The sequence below is a fragment of the Penicillium verhagenii genome (assembly GCF_028828195.1).
Source record: "Penicillium verhagenii strain IBT 33310 chromosome Unknown utg000009l_segment0_segment0, whole genome shotgun sequence".
Lineage (NCBI taxonomy): Eukaryota > Fungi > Ascomycota > Eurotiomycetes > Eurotiales > Aspergillaceae > Penicillium > Penicillium verhagenii.
The window spans coordinates 1,515,441-1,533,748 of NW_026643173.1; the positions used below are offsets into that span (position 1 = coordinate 1,515,441).

An 18,308-nucleotide genomic window follows, 5' to 3' on the forward strand; every position below is an offset into this window, starting at 1 on the left:
CTTAGTAGTTGTGGATACATCCATTCTTCGTGGCAAAGGTGATTGAGCCTCGAGGTGAATTGACTATTGACTGCTAAGAACAGACTCCTACTGTAGCAGAATGATCTTCCATGATGCAATCAAGGAAATCAGCATCGCAGGTTCATGTGTTAGTAGGGCAAGATACTTCCCATGGAAGTAAGCAGGGCATTGGAAATTAGCCATGCCTTGTAGGGGGGTCGCATGAATACCACCAGGGCCACCACCACACCTTGGAATGCAGGGCTCGTGCAATTGAGCACCAAAGGGAGTCAAGCCAGTTCATTCTGATTGATGACAAAATTCCGAAGGGCAGAACGGGCCAATTGAGGGGCTTCAAGGTCTGCCGATGCAGGGTCCACGGGCGCCACACCCTTGCGTGAGAACATTCCCTCGACCAAACAGGGACAATTGTTTGTAGTCTCAAGGTGAAAAATGACTAGCAAGGACCAAGGCAAACAATCGAATCTTTAGAGATAAAAGGCAGCAAGTCAATGGTCGATATCTTTTTTCTTCATCACACACTTCTCTTCCATTCTCTCCAAGCATCTCTTCCAAACCTCAAAAACCCTATCTACTCTCTACTTTTTAAGATTATATCTTTTAATTCTCAATCATTCAAGATGCAGTTCACTCTCTCCGCCGTTGTTATTGCTTTCGCCGCCATGGCCTCTGCTATGCCCACCTCCGAGGGTCTCGAGAGCCAGGAGCACGGCGCCGTCCGCTTCCCCGTTCCCAAGGGCCTGACCGTCAAGGAGGCCCAGGCCAAGTGTGGTGACCAGGCTCAGCTCTCTTGCTGCAACAAGGCCACCTACGCCGGTGACACCACCGATGTCAACTCCGGTCTTGGTGGTGGCCTCCTCGCCAACCTGATCGCTGGTGGCTCCGGATCCGACGGTCTCGGTGTCTTCGACCAGTGCTCCAAGCTGGATCTCGAGGTCCCCATCCTGATTGCCGTCCCCCTCCAGGACTTGGTCAACCAGAAGTGCAAGCAGAACATTGCCTGCTGTGCCAACTCTCCTTCCACTGCCGTGAGTTTTCCTTTACATCAGTCTAGTTTTGCAGTTACTAACCTTCCTACCTCTCACAGAGCAACGACCTTGTCGGCGCTGGTCTTCCTTGCGTTGCCCTTGGCTCCATCCTCTAAGCGCTTCGCTTCAAGGATTTACTTCGCATGGGATCGGTAGTTGGAGGATTCTCGGGATACACCTTCACCTGTTATTTCTTTTGTCTGTTTTTTATTGAGACCTAATTATTCTTCTATGCATCATAGAGGGGATCATTTCTCCTCTTAATACATAATTTCTTTCTACTTAACTTGCCAACTTCCTTTGATTAGTTTCTGGGGATATGAAACTCCACTGTAGGCTCTTGTAGCATATTGGTTTCTTGAAAGGTTGGCTTTAGTACATGTCAGGCTTGCTCAGAGTTCGACACCTCAAACAAGTCGTCTCTTACGCCGATTAGACCATGACACGCCAGATTTCCCCTTGTCAATGAACGGGGAAAGCCAATCATACCAAACAGGGGCAATTCATTCATAAAATTTAGGGACAAGAGTGCACCTACTATGCTTGATCATCTTCATTTCCTACAGATATAGAACAATCCCACGTGCCGGGCATGCACGACACTGCCCAACCCAAGCATCTACTTAAGCAGTTATAGCCTGAATACCAGCCTCCACGGCGCGAAGATCAGCGCCACGAACCCGCTTCTCAGCAAGTTCCTGACCATCCTTCAAGAACGCAAAGGTCGGCATAGCAGTGACACCGAACTGGCGAGAAACCTGACCCATCTTATCAACATCGACCTGCAGGAAGCGCACGTTCGGGTATTTTTCGCTGAGCTCGCCGATCTTAGGCGCGACAGCCTTGCAGGGTCCACACCAGGTCGCGTAGAAGTCGATGACGGTGGGACCGGAGGAGGTCAGGGCCTTGAAGATGACCTCGCTGATTGCGGGGAAGCAGAAAGTTAGTTTTGACTCGAAATTTTGGACTCGGATTTGGGCGGGGGGTTGCGAAGGCAATTGCGGTCTTGATGTTGTGGGTGAGGGTGTAGGGGGGGCTTCTTACTTGTCGATGTTGACGACCTTTCCGTGAGACATGATGGGAGCACTGCTGTTGCGGCGGGATTGGTAGAGGCGGATACCTGGGGATTCGTCAGAGGGGGATTTAAATGCATTTGGGGTTGTCGCCGGGGTTTGGCGACAGTGGTCACGGCGTTCATGTAGGTTGGACTTACCGACGTAGATGACTAGGAAGAAGATGACGGTTCGGAGCTCCATTGTGGGTTGCTTGTGAAGTGTGGGTGTCTGTGGAGTCTGTTTATGGTTGAGTCCACGTGATCACCGGGACTATACAGTAAATAGCAGTAGTGTATAGTCAGTTTGGGGCCCAAGTTACTCATTTTTCTTGTTTTTATTTGACGTGTAAGACACTTGCTATTTTAAGCATATTTTCTTCAATTCTGGATTTTTGCTCATTAATCTGGGGTGGCAGGTTCCATGCAATCCCTCTTGTTTACAATGGCTTTGTAGCTCAAGGTCCTTTGCGGCTCTGAATCAGACCCACATTATGCCGGACTCTACGAAAACAGTTCAGAAACATCAAGAATCGACATTCATGTTTTTAGGGGATAGTAAACCGTGTGAGGTCACATGGTCCGCTCCTGAGCATGCTCCAGCGCGTGGGTTGGTTTTGTGCGTGAGGGTTAGGGTTGGTAGTTACTAGTAGTCCAGGGAAGTGAGAGCTTCTCTCTCCTTTCCTTCCTTCCGTCCTTTTTCCCTCCATCCCGCTCAGTAGAAGAATACCATTACCATTGATTCTTCTCCGTCTCTTTCTCTTCCTCATTACCATTCGTTTTCGTTTCTCCCAGATCCCTGTGGATCTGACACATGTTTGTGTTCTTTTTTTCTTCTAAAAAAAGGCCAGAATCCTTGCATTTTGAGTAGGCCAAATGTCACCATAAGGAGAACCCTGGTGGAAATGGCAACTAAACTTGGAAATAGTCAAATCCTTGAAGTTGCAACATTGACATGGATAACTCAGCCTTCTTACATGGCGTTACGTACTGATTAGCTCTTCATTTACTGCGACAAGCTGGAATGATGAGCGATCAGACCTCTAATCCATCAACCATGATCTGTCTGAAGCAGATCTTGGTCATCATGATGCCTGAATGGCATTCCTCCACCATTATCTATGGCACATTCACCAAGGTTTGAAACCCCCAAAAAAGCCGTGACAGCTTGGCTTACCTTGAATAGGTCTCAGGAGACCAAGGGTAACAATCGATAGAAACACCCGAAGTGTCTCGGGCATTATTCATGCAAGGATCTTATCAGTCACCAGGTCCGGAGACAAACGTCATTGGCCAGAGGACATTCTTGATGATCTAGTCACATACCAAGAAGTATGAATGGCGTGGCTCTGGTATGCAGGTACCTCGGGGGTTGAGGAGAGGATAAAACAACCATCAATGCTACTTCCCCAGGTATCAAGCACATACTTGCATTGGTATGATTCACAAACCTCCGCAATCAATCAATCCCACAAATTACAACAGCCCCATCGAGGGCCCATCACCAGCAAAGATGCGAGACTACGACAATGACTCAGAGAAAGACCGAGAAGCACTTTCCACAATACACAGCTCATCACAGCCAAACAAAGCCATCGGCTCAACAAGTGCAATGCTCCGCGTCGCAATATGGGTCTCCTTCGCAGCATGGATCGTCAACTTCGACAACGGATACACAGGCACCGTGCTAATTATGCCCTCATACAAAAAATCCTTCGGAACATGCACGCAACTAATGGATCCCAAAACCGGGACCATCGTCGAACAATGCTCCATAACACCCCTCCAACAATCCCTCATCAGTCTAAACTACATGTTCATCGGCATCGGCGGCGGCCTATCCGGCTTCACGGGCCGCTACTTCGGCCGCCGCGGCACGTTCCAGATCGGCTGCGCGCTCGCCATCATCGGCGCAGCCGGCATGCTGGGCACAGGCGGCCGCGGCAACGGCAGCTTCCTGCACTACATGATCTGCCGGTGCATCAGCGCGATCGGGCTCGGCCACCTGATCGCGGCCAGCACGACGTACGGGTCCGAGTGCATTGTTGCGCAGAAGCGCGGGTTCGCGCTGGGCCTGTACAATGTCGGGCTTGCGCTGGGCAATGTTGCGTCGAGCGCGGTGTGCGCGGGCTCGGCGCAGCTGGAGCCGGGGAATAATTGGCAGTGGAAGACGCCGATTCTGCTGCAGATTCCGTTTGGGATTATATTGGGGGCGGGGATTCTCATGTTCCCTGAGTCGCCGAGGTGGATTCTGAATCATGATGCTGGGGATGAGCAGGGGGCGCGGAAGGCGTTTGGGATGCTTTATCAGATGGATCCGTTTGCGGCGGAGATTACGGCGCAGATTGAGGATGTCAAGGCGCATATTAAGGCTGAGAGGGCGATTGCGAAGTCGACTTCTTGGTATGAGATTTATCAGCTGAAGCATATTCGGCGGACGGCTGCTTCGGCGCTGGTTCAGATTGGGCTTTCTATTACGGGGATTCAGTTTGTGCAGCCGTATGCGACTACGTTTCTCAGGGGCGTGGGGATCAGCAATCCGTACTTGATCAATGTTATTATTGGGGTCTGCATTCTGGGAGGTGCAGGGTTAGGCCCGTTTGCGGTTGAATATGGAGGACGTCGACTCACGATGTTGGCTGGGTACGTGATGATGGCAGCCTGTATGTTGATCCTATCAGCAGTCAGTACGGCATTGGGTCAAGATGACATCTCAAAAATTGTTGTCGTCGTCCTTCTATGCAGCTGGTCATTCATTTTTGGTGGAACTATTGCTCCCACTGCTTATTTAGCATCCGTGGAGATGCACAGCGTATCACTGCGCACATACGGGCAAGCAAACTCAACGATCATCTATGGGATCTTCTCATTTGGTGCCACTTTCTGGACGCCATATATGCTTGATGCTCAGTATGGTAACATGGGCGCCAATGTTGGATATTTCTATGCAGGTGTGACTATTGTCATTGCCGCTTTGATCTTCTGTCTTGTTCCAGAGACTGCCAGTCTCACTCTTGAACAGATTGACAATGTGTTCGACTCTGGAATTCCAGCTTGGAAGACCTCTGTGGCAGGCAACAAGAGGATTGTTCAGAGTAAGGAGCTGGAGTCGCAAAATTCGAAATAGTTCGATGTACCGAGACCTGGTTGAACCTTGAAATTGTATGTAAATTAACAATCTTGGACTCAGTATAATACTATAGATACATCTGCATATAGACGTCACTCTTTTCAAGTTGAGTTTCTTGCATGACACGCCGCTTTTTTCTTTATTCCAAACAAAATTGTAAGCATTAAGCCTTGGAAGGATCGTGGAACAGATTTGAATGCGGGCTGTGGATAAAACATTCAATGGCCAACCCATTTCTTAATTCACGAGCTACGTTACTACAGAAGATATCAAGCCCTAGAGTTGACAGAAGGATCCAGCGATCGGAGCCTCGGAACAAGGATACAATAGTCCAGCTATGAAGACGAAGGTAACAAAAGTATACAGTCAAGCCCACACAGTAGGTTAAAATGAAACTCGCTCGGATAAACATACAAGAAGAGAAAAGAAACAGGATAGGAGCAGTGATGCGCACAGCTGTATAGACAAAGCAGTTGGCGCTTATGTACAAGTAAAGGAAAACTTCACTGGTCCTTATGCTCACAGAGAGTTGCAAGGATTGTGGAAGGGGAGGGAATGACGTCGGGTGAGATATAGGGAGGAAACGCGGTTATCACCGGCCAGGGGCATTTTTGTTGGCCCGTAATGCGAGCCCAAGAACAACACCAGGGAAATGAAGGGAAATGTAAAGGAATGTCGTTTTTAAGAGAGGAATCAGCCCTGAGGGCGTGATGGGGTTTGTAATGAGAGGAGGATATGGGAATTGTCCCTATGGGAGAAATTCATGAGCAAGGTTGGGAGGTGTGAGGATTTGAGAGGTGTTGGTACAGATGTGGTTAAACATCAACAGGAAATTCACAATTCAGAGCGAAGAGGCTCCTGTGGAACCCGGTCAGCTCTGCGATTGTTCATCATCTCCTCAAGGATGTCAAGCCTCTGTCGTGTTGTTCGGATAGCATGATCCATCTCTCGATCTGAGACTTTCTCTTCGCGAAGTCGGTCAACAAGATCGCGTTCGTCTGCAACATTCACGCGAGGGGCCTTGTGGGTAGGTTCGGGCATTCTGTGGTGGAGGGCTGGGAATACCATTCCATCCATGCCAACTCGATCCTCTAGCCAATTCCAAAGTTCGCTCTCCTCGCGCCGCCACATTTCATCATAAGCTGCTAGTCTTTGAGGAAGACTAAGCCCTGGAAGACCGGCATGGTGTCCAAGAGACGAATTAGACGAAGTGCGGAAGAATGCCAGGTAAACCAAGATGCCAACAAGGAAGATTGCAAGATTGCCGCTCCAGAGAGGCTTCAACATGCTTGTAAAAGGTTCAAGAATGGGACGAATTGGTTCCAGGAGGCCCCAGGACTCAGTTTGGTTCCCACTGGAATCACCTCCGATCTTGTGTGATGCAACTGCGGACGCCTCGCGAGCTCCAGAATCGCCCTTCTTGCGACGGCCCTTTGCTCGCCCTCCGCCACCACCGGTCCTTCCACGGGGGACAACACCGGCTTTCAGAGTCTTAACTAGCTCATTACCGAAGGCGGTTTGTCCATCAATGGCACCTTTCTCAATGGGACCTAGTTCGAATTAGCATCAAAATATGTCGAAATATAGGTACTAGGAATATGATCACCTTTCAGCCAACTCTTGCCCGACCACTCAATAAGATTCGTCATCAGGAATCGTGTCTGATTACCCGCGGCCCATGTGAAGAGATACTTTGTCTTGCAAACAAAAATGTTTCCACTGGGAACATCAGGAGTTAAAGTGCTGACCGTGACGAGGACTGCTTTTTCCAAATCCAAGTAGTCCAAGTTCTCCGTACTGAAACATTTGGTTTGCTTTGGGCCAATGGGCGCATTGAGAGGCTTGATGTATGAATACTTCCGGACCCGGCTTTCATTGGTAAGTCCCTTCGTTGTTCCTTCAAACTGCAGTTCACGGGATTCCTGGTTCTCCACGAGGAATTTGGTCATAAATTCAGAGGACGAGAGTCCAAAGACCAATGAGTAAACCTTTCCAAGTGGCGCTGGAATAATTTCATCCTTGATAACCTTTTCGTATTGCCCATCAGGATTGGCGTATTCGGTGGGGGCGTGAGTAGTTGGACCAGGAAAGTCGGCCTCTTTGGAAGCCGACTTATCTCCATTTTTAGCATCTCCACCGGAATTTGTCCCAGCTGCGGGAATACCCTTTCCAGACAGGCCCGAAGGTTGACGGCTCAAGCCACCCCTCACTGGCAATGATGTTTCACTGGCATTGGCACTGGCCCCGGCCTCGAAGAAGCTCTCAGCATGATCGCCTTCTTCGTCCTCGTCATAGACTTCATCTTCGTCTGACACATCGCTTTCAGAGCCGCTGTCGGCCTCGCCTTCACCAACCTTTTCAGTCTTGTCGCCAGTCCCATTTGTCACACGGGTACCGTTCACAGAGCTCTTAATAGAGGGATGATTGATCTTCCAGATATTGACCATCAAATCGTAGGTAGATTCACGACTAAGCAGACTCCTAAATGTATGGCGAGCATGGAGGGTCTGTATAGCGATGGCATTTGGGAATACCATGGCCGTGTTTTCTTTTTCAATGGCCACTACTTCATCAAAGCTGATGACAAGTGTGGTTACCCAGCCAAGGATGTTGCTGGAGAAACAGATATGACCTTCTGAGATGTAAATGCGACCGGCGAGAATGATCTCGCGCTGCAATGCAGAGCTGTAGTCCTCAATTAAATAGTCGTCCTCAGGAACGCTGCGGAATAATTGGTGGAAGTCTCTGTTACGTTTTTTGCTTGCAACAGCGAAGCCGGTCAAGCGAGGCACACTTGAATTGACACCTGGCAGGCCTAGATTGATAGCACTGGCTCCAATGGCCCCGATTGCCCCAATTGATGAAGTAGTGGCTCCGGATGAGCCTCGATGCCGACGTGCAAGTCGACTGCGCACACTGCCAGTACGTCTAATGCCACCGCTGCCAATGTCACCATCTATGACACTTCCAGTCGGAGGGGTGTGATCTCCAGTCATCATGCCGTCCCTTGGGAGAGATATGGTAGATTGCGAATCAATAACATCATCACCAGGCGATCCCAATACCGCTGAATCAAGAGGCCTTTCGTATGCCATATGCACAGCACGTGCGGCACGCTGGTCTTCCAGCTTCGCTGCCTCCTCATCTCGCCGATACACCGCTGTGTTCTTGCGCCTATCCACCGGACTTCCTGTCTTCGTGATAATAACACCATCAGCAGTTGAAACCTCCTGGCCTGGCTGTGCACCAATGTCCAAGTGACCAAAATTGAGGTCGCCAGTTCCAAGAGTATCTACAGCAGCTGGTTTCCCATCCTCGCTGCTGATGGAATTTTCAGTAATTTTTCCAGATTCTTCATTCTCGTTTTCTCTTAGTGTACCGTCAATTCCGGCCGGCGGTTGTTGGGAAAAGTTGCGGCTCCTCGGCGAGGTGTTGAGAGTATTAGTGAAGGAGGTAGCCGCATTTTGAGCAGCCGAGAACATGGACGAGAAAAAACCGCTTTGTTGACTCGCACCGCTCTTCGGCGTTTTTGCTTCCTCCAGTGGGGTCAAGGCGGCTGACATTGAAGTGGACAACTTGCTTGGGACATGAGCTGCCGATGCAGAGCGGACTCGGCGATGTGATATCATATTTCCAGAAGGGCTCACGGTAACATCGGCCGAGGACATGGAGCTCCGGGAAGGAATTGACTCAGGTGAGTCCGTGATACCTTCGGTTGTGATTTGGGGACCAAGTGGGCGGTGTTCGGTTGGGGTAGGAGGAGTTACAGTAGTAGCTGGAGCTGGGACCGGGATAGCGGTGTGTGGAGGGGTATTCGGCATCGGACTTTCTTGCAAAGAGCGCGACTTGTCTTGTTTGATTTCTGTGTTCCAAACATCCGTACGTATAGGACTGGGGATGGGTGGAGGATTATCTTGGGAGGCCTGAGCTTGCGCCCGCCTGGAAGACAGACTGCTCCGCCGGCCCCCAAAAATACCCTTCCCACCCTTGCTACCCCCGGACTTCGATGACGACGCATCTGTATCCTCGGATGTGTTCTTTTTATCTGTCGCGCTAAATGCTTCCTTGAATCGCCGTCCGGGTGAGACGCTGCGTCGCTTTCCGCTAGGGTCTGGAACGTCCAATGTCATACTCGATTGAATACCCGGTACCGGGGGGTTGTCGCTATACGCTGACTCCGATGCAGCTGGGCTTGGGTCGCTGATGGCAGACTGGACATCTTCGTGGGTACCGTTGGTATCTGCGGCATCTACTGAGGTGGTGTTGATGAGCGGGGAAGAGGAGGTATAGAAACCGGTGTGTGAGTTGTGTGAGGTCAGTGGTGGAGTCCTGTCAGATGATGAGAGCTTAGTTTCATATGGTATGACAGTAAGGAACAGGGAAGATGATTGATATACCTGTCGGGTTCAGAATCATCGGTCAATAATTGGATGGTCTCGGTCTCCTGCGGAACGGAACTGTTATTGGACGAAGTGGTCACCGAAGCAGCTACCGAAGCGGCCCCGGTCGATGTATTTGAAGGGATCTCTCGAAGTTCTTGTTCCGTGATGATCCCGGGCACTGGGGGCTCGTCGCCCAGCTTCTGGTTGTTCTTGTCCTTTCGTCGGCGTCGGGCCTTGAGTAGCTTGGAGAAACCGCTGGAACCAGCCTTTGCGGAATCCGGAGCCTCACCGGCCTGGGTTTTAGGTCTTTCGAGAGATTCCATTGAGGAGCGGCCATTGCTCCGACTCGAGCTCTCCATCATATCGGAATCAGCAGCAGACACGGTCCACGAGCGGCGCGACCTGCTCCCGCCTCCGCCGCCTTTGAGGCTTGATGAAGAGGAGTCGGCCATAGGAAGGGATCAGCGCCGGAGCGAAATAAAATGAGTGGAAGATTGAGGTTGGGAACACAGCATGAGGAATGTGGGCTGTGTCTCCTTGTCTCCGTTGGCTGGGGAGTGTGAAAGAGTGAACCTTGGAATTCCCCTGATAGCAGTTCGAGGGGAAAGCAATCGACTTAGTCAGATGCCGAGGAATTAAGCTCTCATCCACCTTTTCCCACCAAAATCCCTATATATCTGTCATTTCTATATTATAATTCATATCGGAAAGAGCTGATCCAATTTACGTTTCATTTATATTTTCCTTCCTCTTTTCATTGGTTCTGTTTCCTATTCTTTGTAGCTTTTTGACACCTCTCTCCACTCGCAGAAATGCGGATGTGACAGTTCAATGGTCAATGCACGCTGCTTTCAGTCACCAGATTTCCACGTCAAGATGATGGAACCTTTTTTTGGATCTTATAATTAGAGCCTCTTTAAGCAAGCCTAGAGATACTAAACTGGAAACTCCTCAGAGACCGAAACAAGAAATCTCAATTATGCATACACGTTGCCCCCACATATAGCCACAGTAGTTGGTTAGTTACTACTCAAGTCCTGTGTACAGTAAGCAAAATCAGATAACCCCAAAACTTCTCAGGTATGTACATATTCTCCGCTTCTCGGTCCCTTGCTGTGTCACACTCCTAACCTTGGAAAGCCTCTTGGTAAAAAAAACCCCCTCATTCCACAGATCGAGGTACCGCTATATCCCATGCGCCGTTGATCTTCCAAAATGGAGGCCGCTCCGCTCACACTGGTAAGTTGTCCTAGCTTATTCCATTCCCCCGCACGTCGGATTTAGCTTATTGTCGCAAGGCCCACACCCACGCCCGAAACGCAGTCCTCGAAACCCGCAAGTCGAACCCGGTCGCTGCTAGTGAGGAACATGATTTAGCTGCCGGCGAGTTTGCGGCTGCTGCTCATAATAATACCGACCAGGAAGTGAGTCGTTCTCCCCCCTCACGACGTCAGGTCGGGACCACAGTGCTGATCAAAATATGTGGAAATTAGGCTCTCCGCACCTTACAACTCCTCGAAAATCACCACAAAAAGCTGGCCGAAATCTTGCGGTTTCAACATGAACATCCTGCCAGCACCGAGGGGCCGACTGCCACTACCTCGTTGAATCCAACGACCCAGCTCTCCTCGGATACCGGAAATACAAAGGCCGGCGCTTCTATCGGCCAGGATGTCTTGGGTCAACCTCCAAGGCTTCCGGGGACCCCCCGGATACTCAGCCGAGAATCCTCGTCAATTGCCAGCAATCTAGCTTCCGCTCGAGGTATCCCGGCTCAACCTCGTCGTGGATCACCGGTGTCGCCAACCCTTTCTGCCCACCAAGCCGGTGCGAAGATGACAGAGGGACCATCAAAAATCAGGACTGGTGAATCAAGGCTGCGGGAAGTCCCCAATAAAAACCAATCTAAACGATCATCAGCACCGAGACAGCCATGGTCACCTCCACAGCCCGGTCCCACCGATATCACTTCTCAAGAGGTTGTTCCTGCAGAGTCCGTCAATTCCACTTACTCCAACGCCAATCCTTCGTTTGCAGATGAACCTTTCCAGCGGTTCTATTCTACATTTGAAGGGCTTATATCCAGGATATCCGCACCTCTGGCATTTGCAGGGCTACCTCTTGGCTCGTCAGATGATCCTACCAAAGCTAACCCCTCGACTCGCAAGTCTTCAGCAGAGACAAAGGTAGACCGTTACCATGCGACCCCTGACAAGGGAAATACGCTGGTTGAACCGGATGTGAGCCGGATATTCTCACGGGCTGCACTACGTTCAATTCGTGAAACTCCAGGCTCCAGTCCCGGAAACCCCGCTGAGTCCTTCTATGTGGTCCCTACAACAGGTGGGACTATGACATACGCCGGTATTATGACCCGAGCAGAGAAGGAGGCGCGTCGAAACAGTTTGGAAGATGGGGATGATGATTTCGTGGACGCGCGAGAAACCCCATCTTCGCCGGAGATGCGCCAGATTGCAAAAAGCTCCAAAAGCCAGACTACACGTCGCGGTGCTGCTGATAAACTTACAAGTCTACAAAATCCTAAAACAATGGAAGAATTACAGATGGAGAACCAGGCTCTGAAGCACCTGTCTGACACCCTCTCCAAACGGCTTCACATGTGGGAAGTCAACGCGCAGTCATCATCCATGGCGCTACAGCAGTCTTTGAGAGCAATCCACCATCAAGAAGCTCTACCGCACGGGTCATCGAGTAACACATCTCCCGTGGCTCTCATGTCCGCCGCAAATCCGCTGTCGGACTCAAATGATAGAGTGAAAGACTTAGAAGACCTGGTTCGTCGAGGCGAACAGGAACTAGAACGAGTTGGGAAAGAAAATGACAAACTGAAAAATGTACTTGGGCGGTACCGTGATCGCTGGGAAAAGCTCAAAGAAGGAGCTAAAACACGGCGGGCTGAAGGTCGGACTCATGACAGTCCGACCAATCCTTCGACGCCTACGGGAACTTCCAGGACCCCAGAATTCCCCTCTTCGCCCCGCCCAGACACAGAGGGCGGGAAATTCAATACCTAGTCATCAACCTAGTTAGGTAACTGGACGGGATGACTCATCTAGTCTTTGGATGATGAGCGATGCAAATTTTGAGGTCAATGCACATCTATTATGTTTCTTTCCAAGAACTGAAACGCATGTTTACGCAAAGACAAGAACAGGCCACAGCTGTAGTACCAGCACTGCATTGGAGATAGTAGTAAGAGCCACCACTGACGCCTAGACTTCTGGCAATCATACTAGTTCCCACTAGCTATACTGGTACTCTCTGGGACTGATGTCCATAATATGTGCATTCAAACTTGACTCTGTGAAGCGAACACCATCGTGGCCTCTCATTGGACCGGGTCTATCAACATCAGAGCGACATGATGATATTTCTCCGAAAACGACGACCCCGATCAAAAGGAAATGATGAAAATGCTTGGCGGATCTCGTACGGAGAACACTCGTAAGCACATCCTACAATTGAGTACAGTTACTCCAACCAGTAGTGTTGGGCGTTCAAGCCACAAATCCAGCCGTGGCCTTGATTACGCGTGCAAACGATCGTTCACAAGCTAGGAACGCCATTAAGCGCCCAATATCGCCAATTCCGCGGCTCCTCACATCCATTCTAAAAGTCACATGAGAAAAAGAAAGTTCATACAACTCACGGTGTTCATGAAGGACAGAGACTTGCCGAGGGATCAGACAAGGGTTCTATGCTTGCCTTCCAGCCCCGGGCCTGGAGCGATTGAAAAGTTTAATTGAAGATGATCATCCAAATGCAAATCTTTGCCAAGCTGGGGAGCAATTCCGAGCCCCATCCGCGTCGTTGTTGTACATAAACAAGATCTCCACATAAAAAATCGGGATCCATCTAGCCGTACTGCGGACGGAAAACGGAATAGGGCTAGGTAGCTCTGGCGGAAGAGCCGGCTAGCCCTCAAAGCACAACCGCGAATCGTGATCGACTTTTAGCGGTACGGAGTGCTCCGTACCTAACGTGTTGGAGGCCCTAGATAACTAGTAGAGCATGGCCCTGCAGGATGATGCTCTGTGTACCTAAATTGAGTACCCCCTCAAGTACTGGGTACATACGAGGGAACGGCTTGAGTACGGTGTACGTACTGAGTATTGAGTGGGATGTTGTTAAGTCTGGCGCATGAAACACGTCAGATTGACTCGTATGCTTTATGCACAAAGTCAGTATAATTTTCAAGTGGCTTTTTTTTTAGCTTGGGTGGGTCCGAGGGCTTGTGTTGTTTATTTTTCCACTGCGTTTTTTACTCCGTACTGTTCGTGTGCAGGTGAGGGCTGAACATTTGAAGCTCGAATACAAAAACCTTTGCCTAGCAGGAAAAGGAGTACCTGCCTAGGTACTATTAGTTCACTCAATAACCGAGTCTACTGGCTCATCCATTCATACAATTTGTGTGCTTCTATTATCTTTAGTACACTGGATGCACTCCATACATGTCTAACACTTTATACGGATGCAAAAGAATGCGAGATCTGAACAGGGCAAGCAGTCTTGGCACATCTAAACATTCTCAAGAAAAGAAAAAAGAAGGTCAGCCCCTAAAGTAGAAGGTCCGGAAGAAGGTGGAAGTGAAGATCCACTAAGCCTGTTCCTGGAACTCTAATTGTTCTAGAACAATACTACTAGTAGGTAGTAGTAGTACATAGTACTGCAGGATCGTTTCTCAAGATTCCAACGTCAACAGTTCTAATATAACAATTTCAAGAAATCCAAGACAATCAATAGATTGAACCAGTGGAACCAAATCCCAAAACTTGTCTTCAGCCAAACTTCCCAATTTCGGTATCTTGTTGACCGGATCATCCATGGTTAACTCGGTACTTGTTGTGGGGCTTGGGCACTTGAAGGCTGTGGCCGCATGTGGCGGTCGTGTGCCGAGAAATGACGCGGACTCCACCAAGCCCATATTAATGATATTATTGCTAAGCATGATCGAAACAAGGCATAAACAGTGACGATCGATTGGAAAGTTTCTATTTTTTCTATTTTTTTCTCTCTCTCGGTGGACCATCTAAATGAATGGCTCGTAAGGCTGGCTAGGCTGGTTTTAGTGCTTACCCGCACTAAAATCTCTGCCGGCCGGTAACCGAGATCTTAATTCCTAGCAAAATCGATATCGAAAGTAAGAAGGTGGGGACATGAAGAAAAATCTGCTTTGGACTTGAACGGAGTTGGGGTAGAAAGGGAAATTCGTCAGTAGCTAAGAAACCCCGCCAAAAGAGCTTTACGTATGGGAATACATTCCAATCAGCTTGGTGGAAACTCCTGTTAAGGGGAGTGGGAGGACTATCAGCCAGTAGTATTTACTAGATTCTAGATCTCTTCACAGATGAACAGACTCGTAGCCTCCAAGGACATTCTTTTAATATTATTAGCAAACTAGACTACGATGCCTCTTGCTCAAGAGTATGAAAGGCCCATCGGAGACGGCCCCATCAGGAACGTGGACCCAGTTAAAGAAGGTTTCTCTTTCTCTTTTGGTTTTTCCTTTCTCTATCAAGCAAAAAAAAGCAACCAGATCTAGAGTTCGCAGTCCAATATTGCTTACTCTAAGTGAGCAGGTCAAAGTAAATAATACATCTACTCAGTATAGTATTCTATAACATGCTATAGATCATCTCATATTTGTAGCAACTCGTTCCCTGGGTCCGTAAATTTGGGTCTTGAGTATTCCAAGGATATGGCCTAAGACAGCAAGGCAGGGTCCTACAGAGCTCGGATCTAGATGGAGAACCAACTACGACATAAGTCTCCACAAAATCAGGAGAACTCTTTTGGCGAGAAACAAATGGATGTTTTTCTATTATAATATCCATGTGAGGTCCGCAGTGTAGTCCCTTTTTTTTCTCACATACACTCCGTTCTACAAACTATCCATTCCTTTATGTGGTGACAAGTCGTTACCTTCCATTCGTTGCATTGATTATATTCACTCATTTTTACGGCATCAAGTTATCACAATCATTATATTCATTACATCCATTCGTTTATACTATACTCGGAGTTGCCTTCCATGTCTAACCGGCATCATGCCCGAAGAAATACACTGGTCGAGGACGTCGCTGTCCCAAAGCATTTGCTGTCTACTGCAAAGTTCAATTCGCCATGGGAATTGAAAAAATGGGAAAAGTCTCTCCCTGAAAACAATCGGGTGCAGTTCCAACCACAAGGCGAGCAGCCTTCACGCAGCGCCAGTGGTATTACTCGTTCTGCTAGTCTTTCGGCTCTCCGTGCCCCAAAACGCCCCGCTGCTATTCGTCCACGAAGCAACCCTCCAGAATTATATGGTATGTTTAAGTGATCCTATATGACCAATGTCAAGTATCTGACTTGCTTGACAGAATGGACCGAGTTCAAAAGAGCTGGACACTTGACACCGCCGCTCGAGTCCGAAAAAGAACCTATAACTCCAATTAGAGAGACTGCCGTGCATCCCAGCCCGCCAATCAGCTCAAATAGCTCCATCAATCTGGGTAGTAGTCAAAGCAGTATGCAAGATGTCTATGAGAAAGCCAAACTGAGGGGTGTTGCTCTCCAACGAAAGCATTGGGTGCGCATCTTGTTCGAAACAACCGTCTATACACTTCTCGTCCTATTTATCTACTTCGTCCTCGTTGGCATGCCCTTATGGAGAGGTGCTGTCTGGTGGCTCTACTGGGTGATCGCCAACAAATTCGTCATCACGGGAGGATGGGCTATTCTTATAGGTCTCGCTTTTCTGTGAGATTCTCCATACCCTAATTACTAGATCAACTGGATGTGATCCGTGACTAACCCTATCCGAATCCACTAATTAGATACGCCTTCTGTCCTCTTCTGATCCTCTTCGAAAAGGATCCCCCACCAGCAACCGAGCAAATCGATACAGACCTGGAACAAAACTCATCCAGCGCCCTAAACACCGCCCTCCTCATTCCCTGCTACAAATCCGCCAAGATAATCGGCCCAACACTGGAAGCCGCCTTGAAAGTCTTCCCGGCCGAAAACATCTTCGTCATCGCCAACGGAAACTCCCAAACCCCCCTCGACGACACAGAGGACGTCTGCCGTCCCTTCGGCGTCAACCACCTCTGGGTCCCCGTCGGCTCCAAAATCGTAGCCCAATTCGCCGGCTGCTACGCCGCCAAGGGCTTCGAGAACGTCCTCCTAATCGACGACGACTGCGCACTCCCGCCCAACTTCCCCGTCGTCAGCGAGCGACTAAAGGGCCAGGTCAGATGCATTGGGTACACGATCAAAAGCGTGGGTCCGAACTCGTCCAAGGGCACATACTGCCAGCAAGCGCAAGACCTGGAATATAAAATGTCGGGCATTCAACGGGCTTTCTTCGGTATGCTGGGCAGTGCGACGTTCCCCCACGGCGCTATCTCACTTTGGAACACGGAGTTCCTGAAGCAAACCTTCAACGAACATCCTGGATTCTCCGTTTCCGAAGATTGGTTCTTCGGCGACGCCTGTCGGCGGCTGGGAGGCCGGATCACCATGTGCTCGTCCGTCTTTGTCGAGACCGAGACTCCTACATCTGTCTTCTTTGCCGGCGGCGGGAGCAGAGGTGGGTTCGGCGAGATGACCATCTTCCAGCAGCGATTCAAACGGTGGAACTTTTTTTTCGTGATTGGAATGTACTATGATCTCAAATACATCTTTACAAGCTGGAAGCTTGGCTGGTGTGAAATCGGAGCGAAACTCTGCGTTTTCCAAGAGGTATGTGCTTCTATAATAACCCCCCCTCCCCCCCAAAAGAGCCACATCAACTAAAAATCTTGCCCAGGTGTACGAAACTCTCATCTACCTCCTCGCCCCCTTCGTCCTCCCAATCTCCTTCTACGTGCGCCCCAGTTTCAGCGGCATCCTGCTAGGCGCCACCATCGGCATGTACATCGTCAACGTCCTTATTTTCAACGAGATCCACCTCCGACGCAAAAATGAGCGCATCGACTGGAAGGTCCTGATACTGTATTACACATTTTACAAAATCGTCCTGACCTTCATTAACGTGTTCAGCTGCTACTGGTCGCTGTTCAAGTATGCGCGGTACTTTGCCAAGCGTCATCCAAAAGTCATCGAGGACCAGGAAGCCATTGGTGTTGTTTTGAGTCTTGAGCGGGATGTCGAGACGCCTACTATTGAGGAGGAAGAGGAGGAGATGCCGGTTGCAAATGCGCGGGTGCCGCAGCGGGCGGATTCGCAGCGGGCGTATAAGCGTCTTACCTTGACGAGAGTCGAGGCTCCGCTCGGCTTGGATATTACCATGACGCAGACGCATACTACGAATCAGTCGTATCAGTCTGTGATCTAGGCTATACTATGACCTTGTTTATAATATTTAATGACCAATAGAATCAAGTTCAATGTTTTCATTACCGCGGGTCGGTTAGTGGGGGTTCCGTGGTTCTGGATACTTCGAACCTTGGCACGCAACCATCTGAAACAGTAATCTCCTAGAACTTGGAATCTTCAGACCATTATGCCATACTTATGACCGTTCTAGGTAACATTTCACAAATTTGAGCCCTGTCTATAGTTGGTTATTTACTTTGTTCTATTTATAGATCTGGAAAGTGGCCTCGGGAATAGATTCAATGTTGGCAATTACCTACTAGCACATCTAGGCCATACATCCACTTGGCAGGTAAACAAACCTGTTATGCCTCGGA

The 18,308-nt window shown here is 49.4% G+C and overlaps 6 protein-coding genes across 6 annotated transcripts; 4 read left to right on the forward strand and 2 right to left on the reverse strand.

Moving 5' to 3' along the window:
• Positions 1 to 641: 641 nt before the first annotated feature.
• N7466_009621 (hydrophobin family protein) lies at positions 642 to 1,165 on the forward strand (the record flags this gene model as incomplete). Its single annotated transcript, XM_057169010.1, has 2 exons — positions 642 to 1,049; positions 1,109 to 1,165. The coding sequence occupies 2 exons, from the start codon at positions 642 to 644 to the stop codon at positions 1,163 to 1,165; spliced, it is 465 nt and encodes a 154-aa protein (XP_057017716.1).
• A 507-nt stretch (positions 1,166 to 1,672) lies between these two features.
• On the reverse strand, positions 1,673 to 2,305 carry N7466_009622 (thioredoxin family protein; the record flags this gene model as incomplete). The annotated part of the gene is made up of 2 exons (XM_057169011.1): positions 1,673 to 1,970; positions 2,094 to 2,305. 2 exons carry the CDS (start codon positions 2,303 to 2,305, stop codon positions 1,673 to 1,675), a joined length of 510 nt encoding a protein of 169 aa, XP_057017717.1.
• Positions 2,306 to 3,613: 1,308 nt separating this feature from the next.
• N7466_009623 (uncharacterized protein) lies at positions 3,614 to 5,227 on the forward strand (the record flags this gene model as incomplete). The annotated part of the gene is made up of 1 exon (XM_057169012.1): positions 3,614 to 5,227. The coding sequence occupies one exon, from the start codon at positions 3,614 to 3,616 to the stop codon at positions 5,225 to 5,227; it is 1,614 nt and encodes a 537-aa protein (XP_057017718.1).
• An 837-nt stretch (positions 5,228 to 6,064) lies between these two features.
• N7466_009624 (GRAM and VASt domain-containing protein) lies at positions 6,065 to 10,064 on the reverse strand (the record flags this gene model as incomplete). The annotated part of the gene is made up of 3 exons (XM_057169013.1): positions 6,065 to 6,780; positions 6,837 to 9,559; positions 9,628 to 10,064. The coding sequence occupies 3 exons, from the start codon at positions 10,062 to 10,064 to the stop codon at positions 6,065 to 6,067; spliced, it is 3,876 nt and encodes a 1,291-aa protein (XP_057017719.1).
• Positions 10,065 to 10,827: 763 nt separating this feature from the next.
• N7466_009625 (uncharacterized protein) lies at positions 10,828 to 12,647 on the forward strand (the record flags this gene model as incomplete). The annotated part of the gene is made up of 3 exons (XM_057169014.1): positions 10,828 to 10,851; positions 10,911 to 11,036; positions 11,106 to 12,647. 3 exons carry the CDS (start codon positions 10,828 to 10,830, stop codon positions 12,645 to 12,647), a joined length of 1,692 nt encoding a protein of 563 aa, XP_057017720.1.
• A 3,017-nt stretch (positions 12,648 to 15,664) lies between these two features.
• N7466_009626 (uncharacterized protein) lies at positions 15,665 to 17,950 on the forward strand (the record flags this gene model as incomplete). Its single annotated transcript, XM_057169015.1, has 4 exons — positions 15,665 to 15,938; positions 16,071 to 16,371; positions 16,449 to 17,355; positions 17,423 to 17,950. 4 exons carry the CDS (start codon positions 15,665 to 15,667, stop codon positions 17,948 to 17,950), a joined length of 2,010 nt encoding a protein of 669 aa, XP_057017721.1.
• Positions 17,951 to 18,308: the final 358 nt, after the last annotated feature.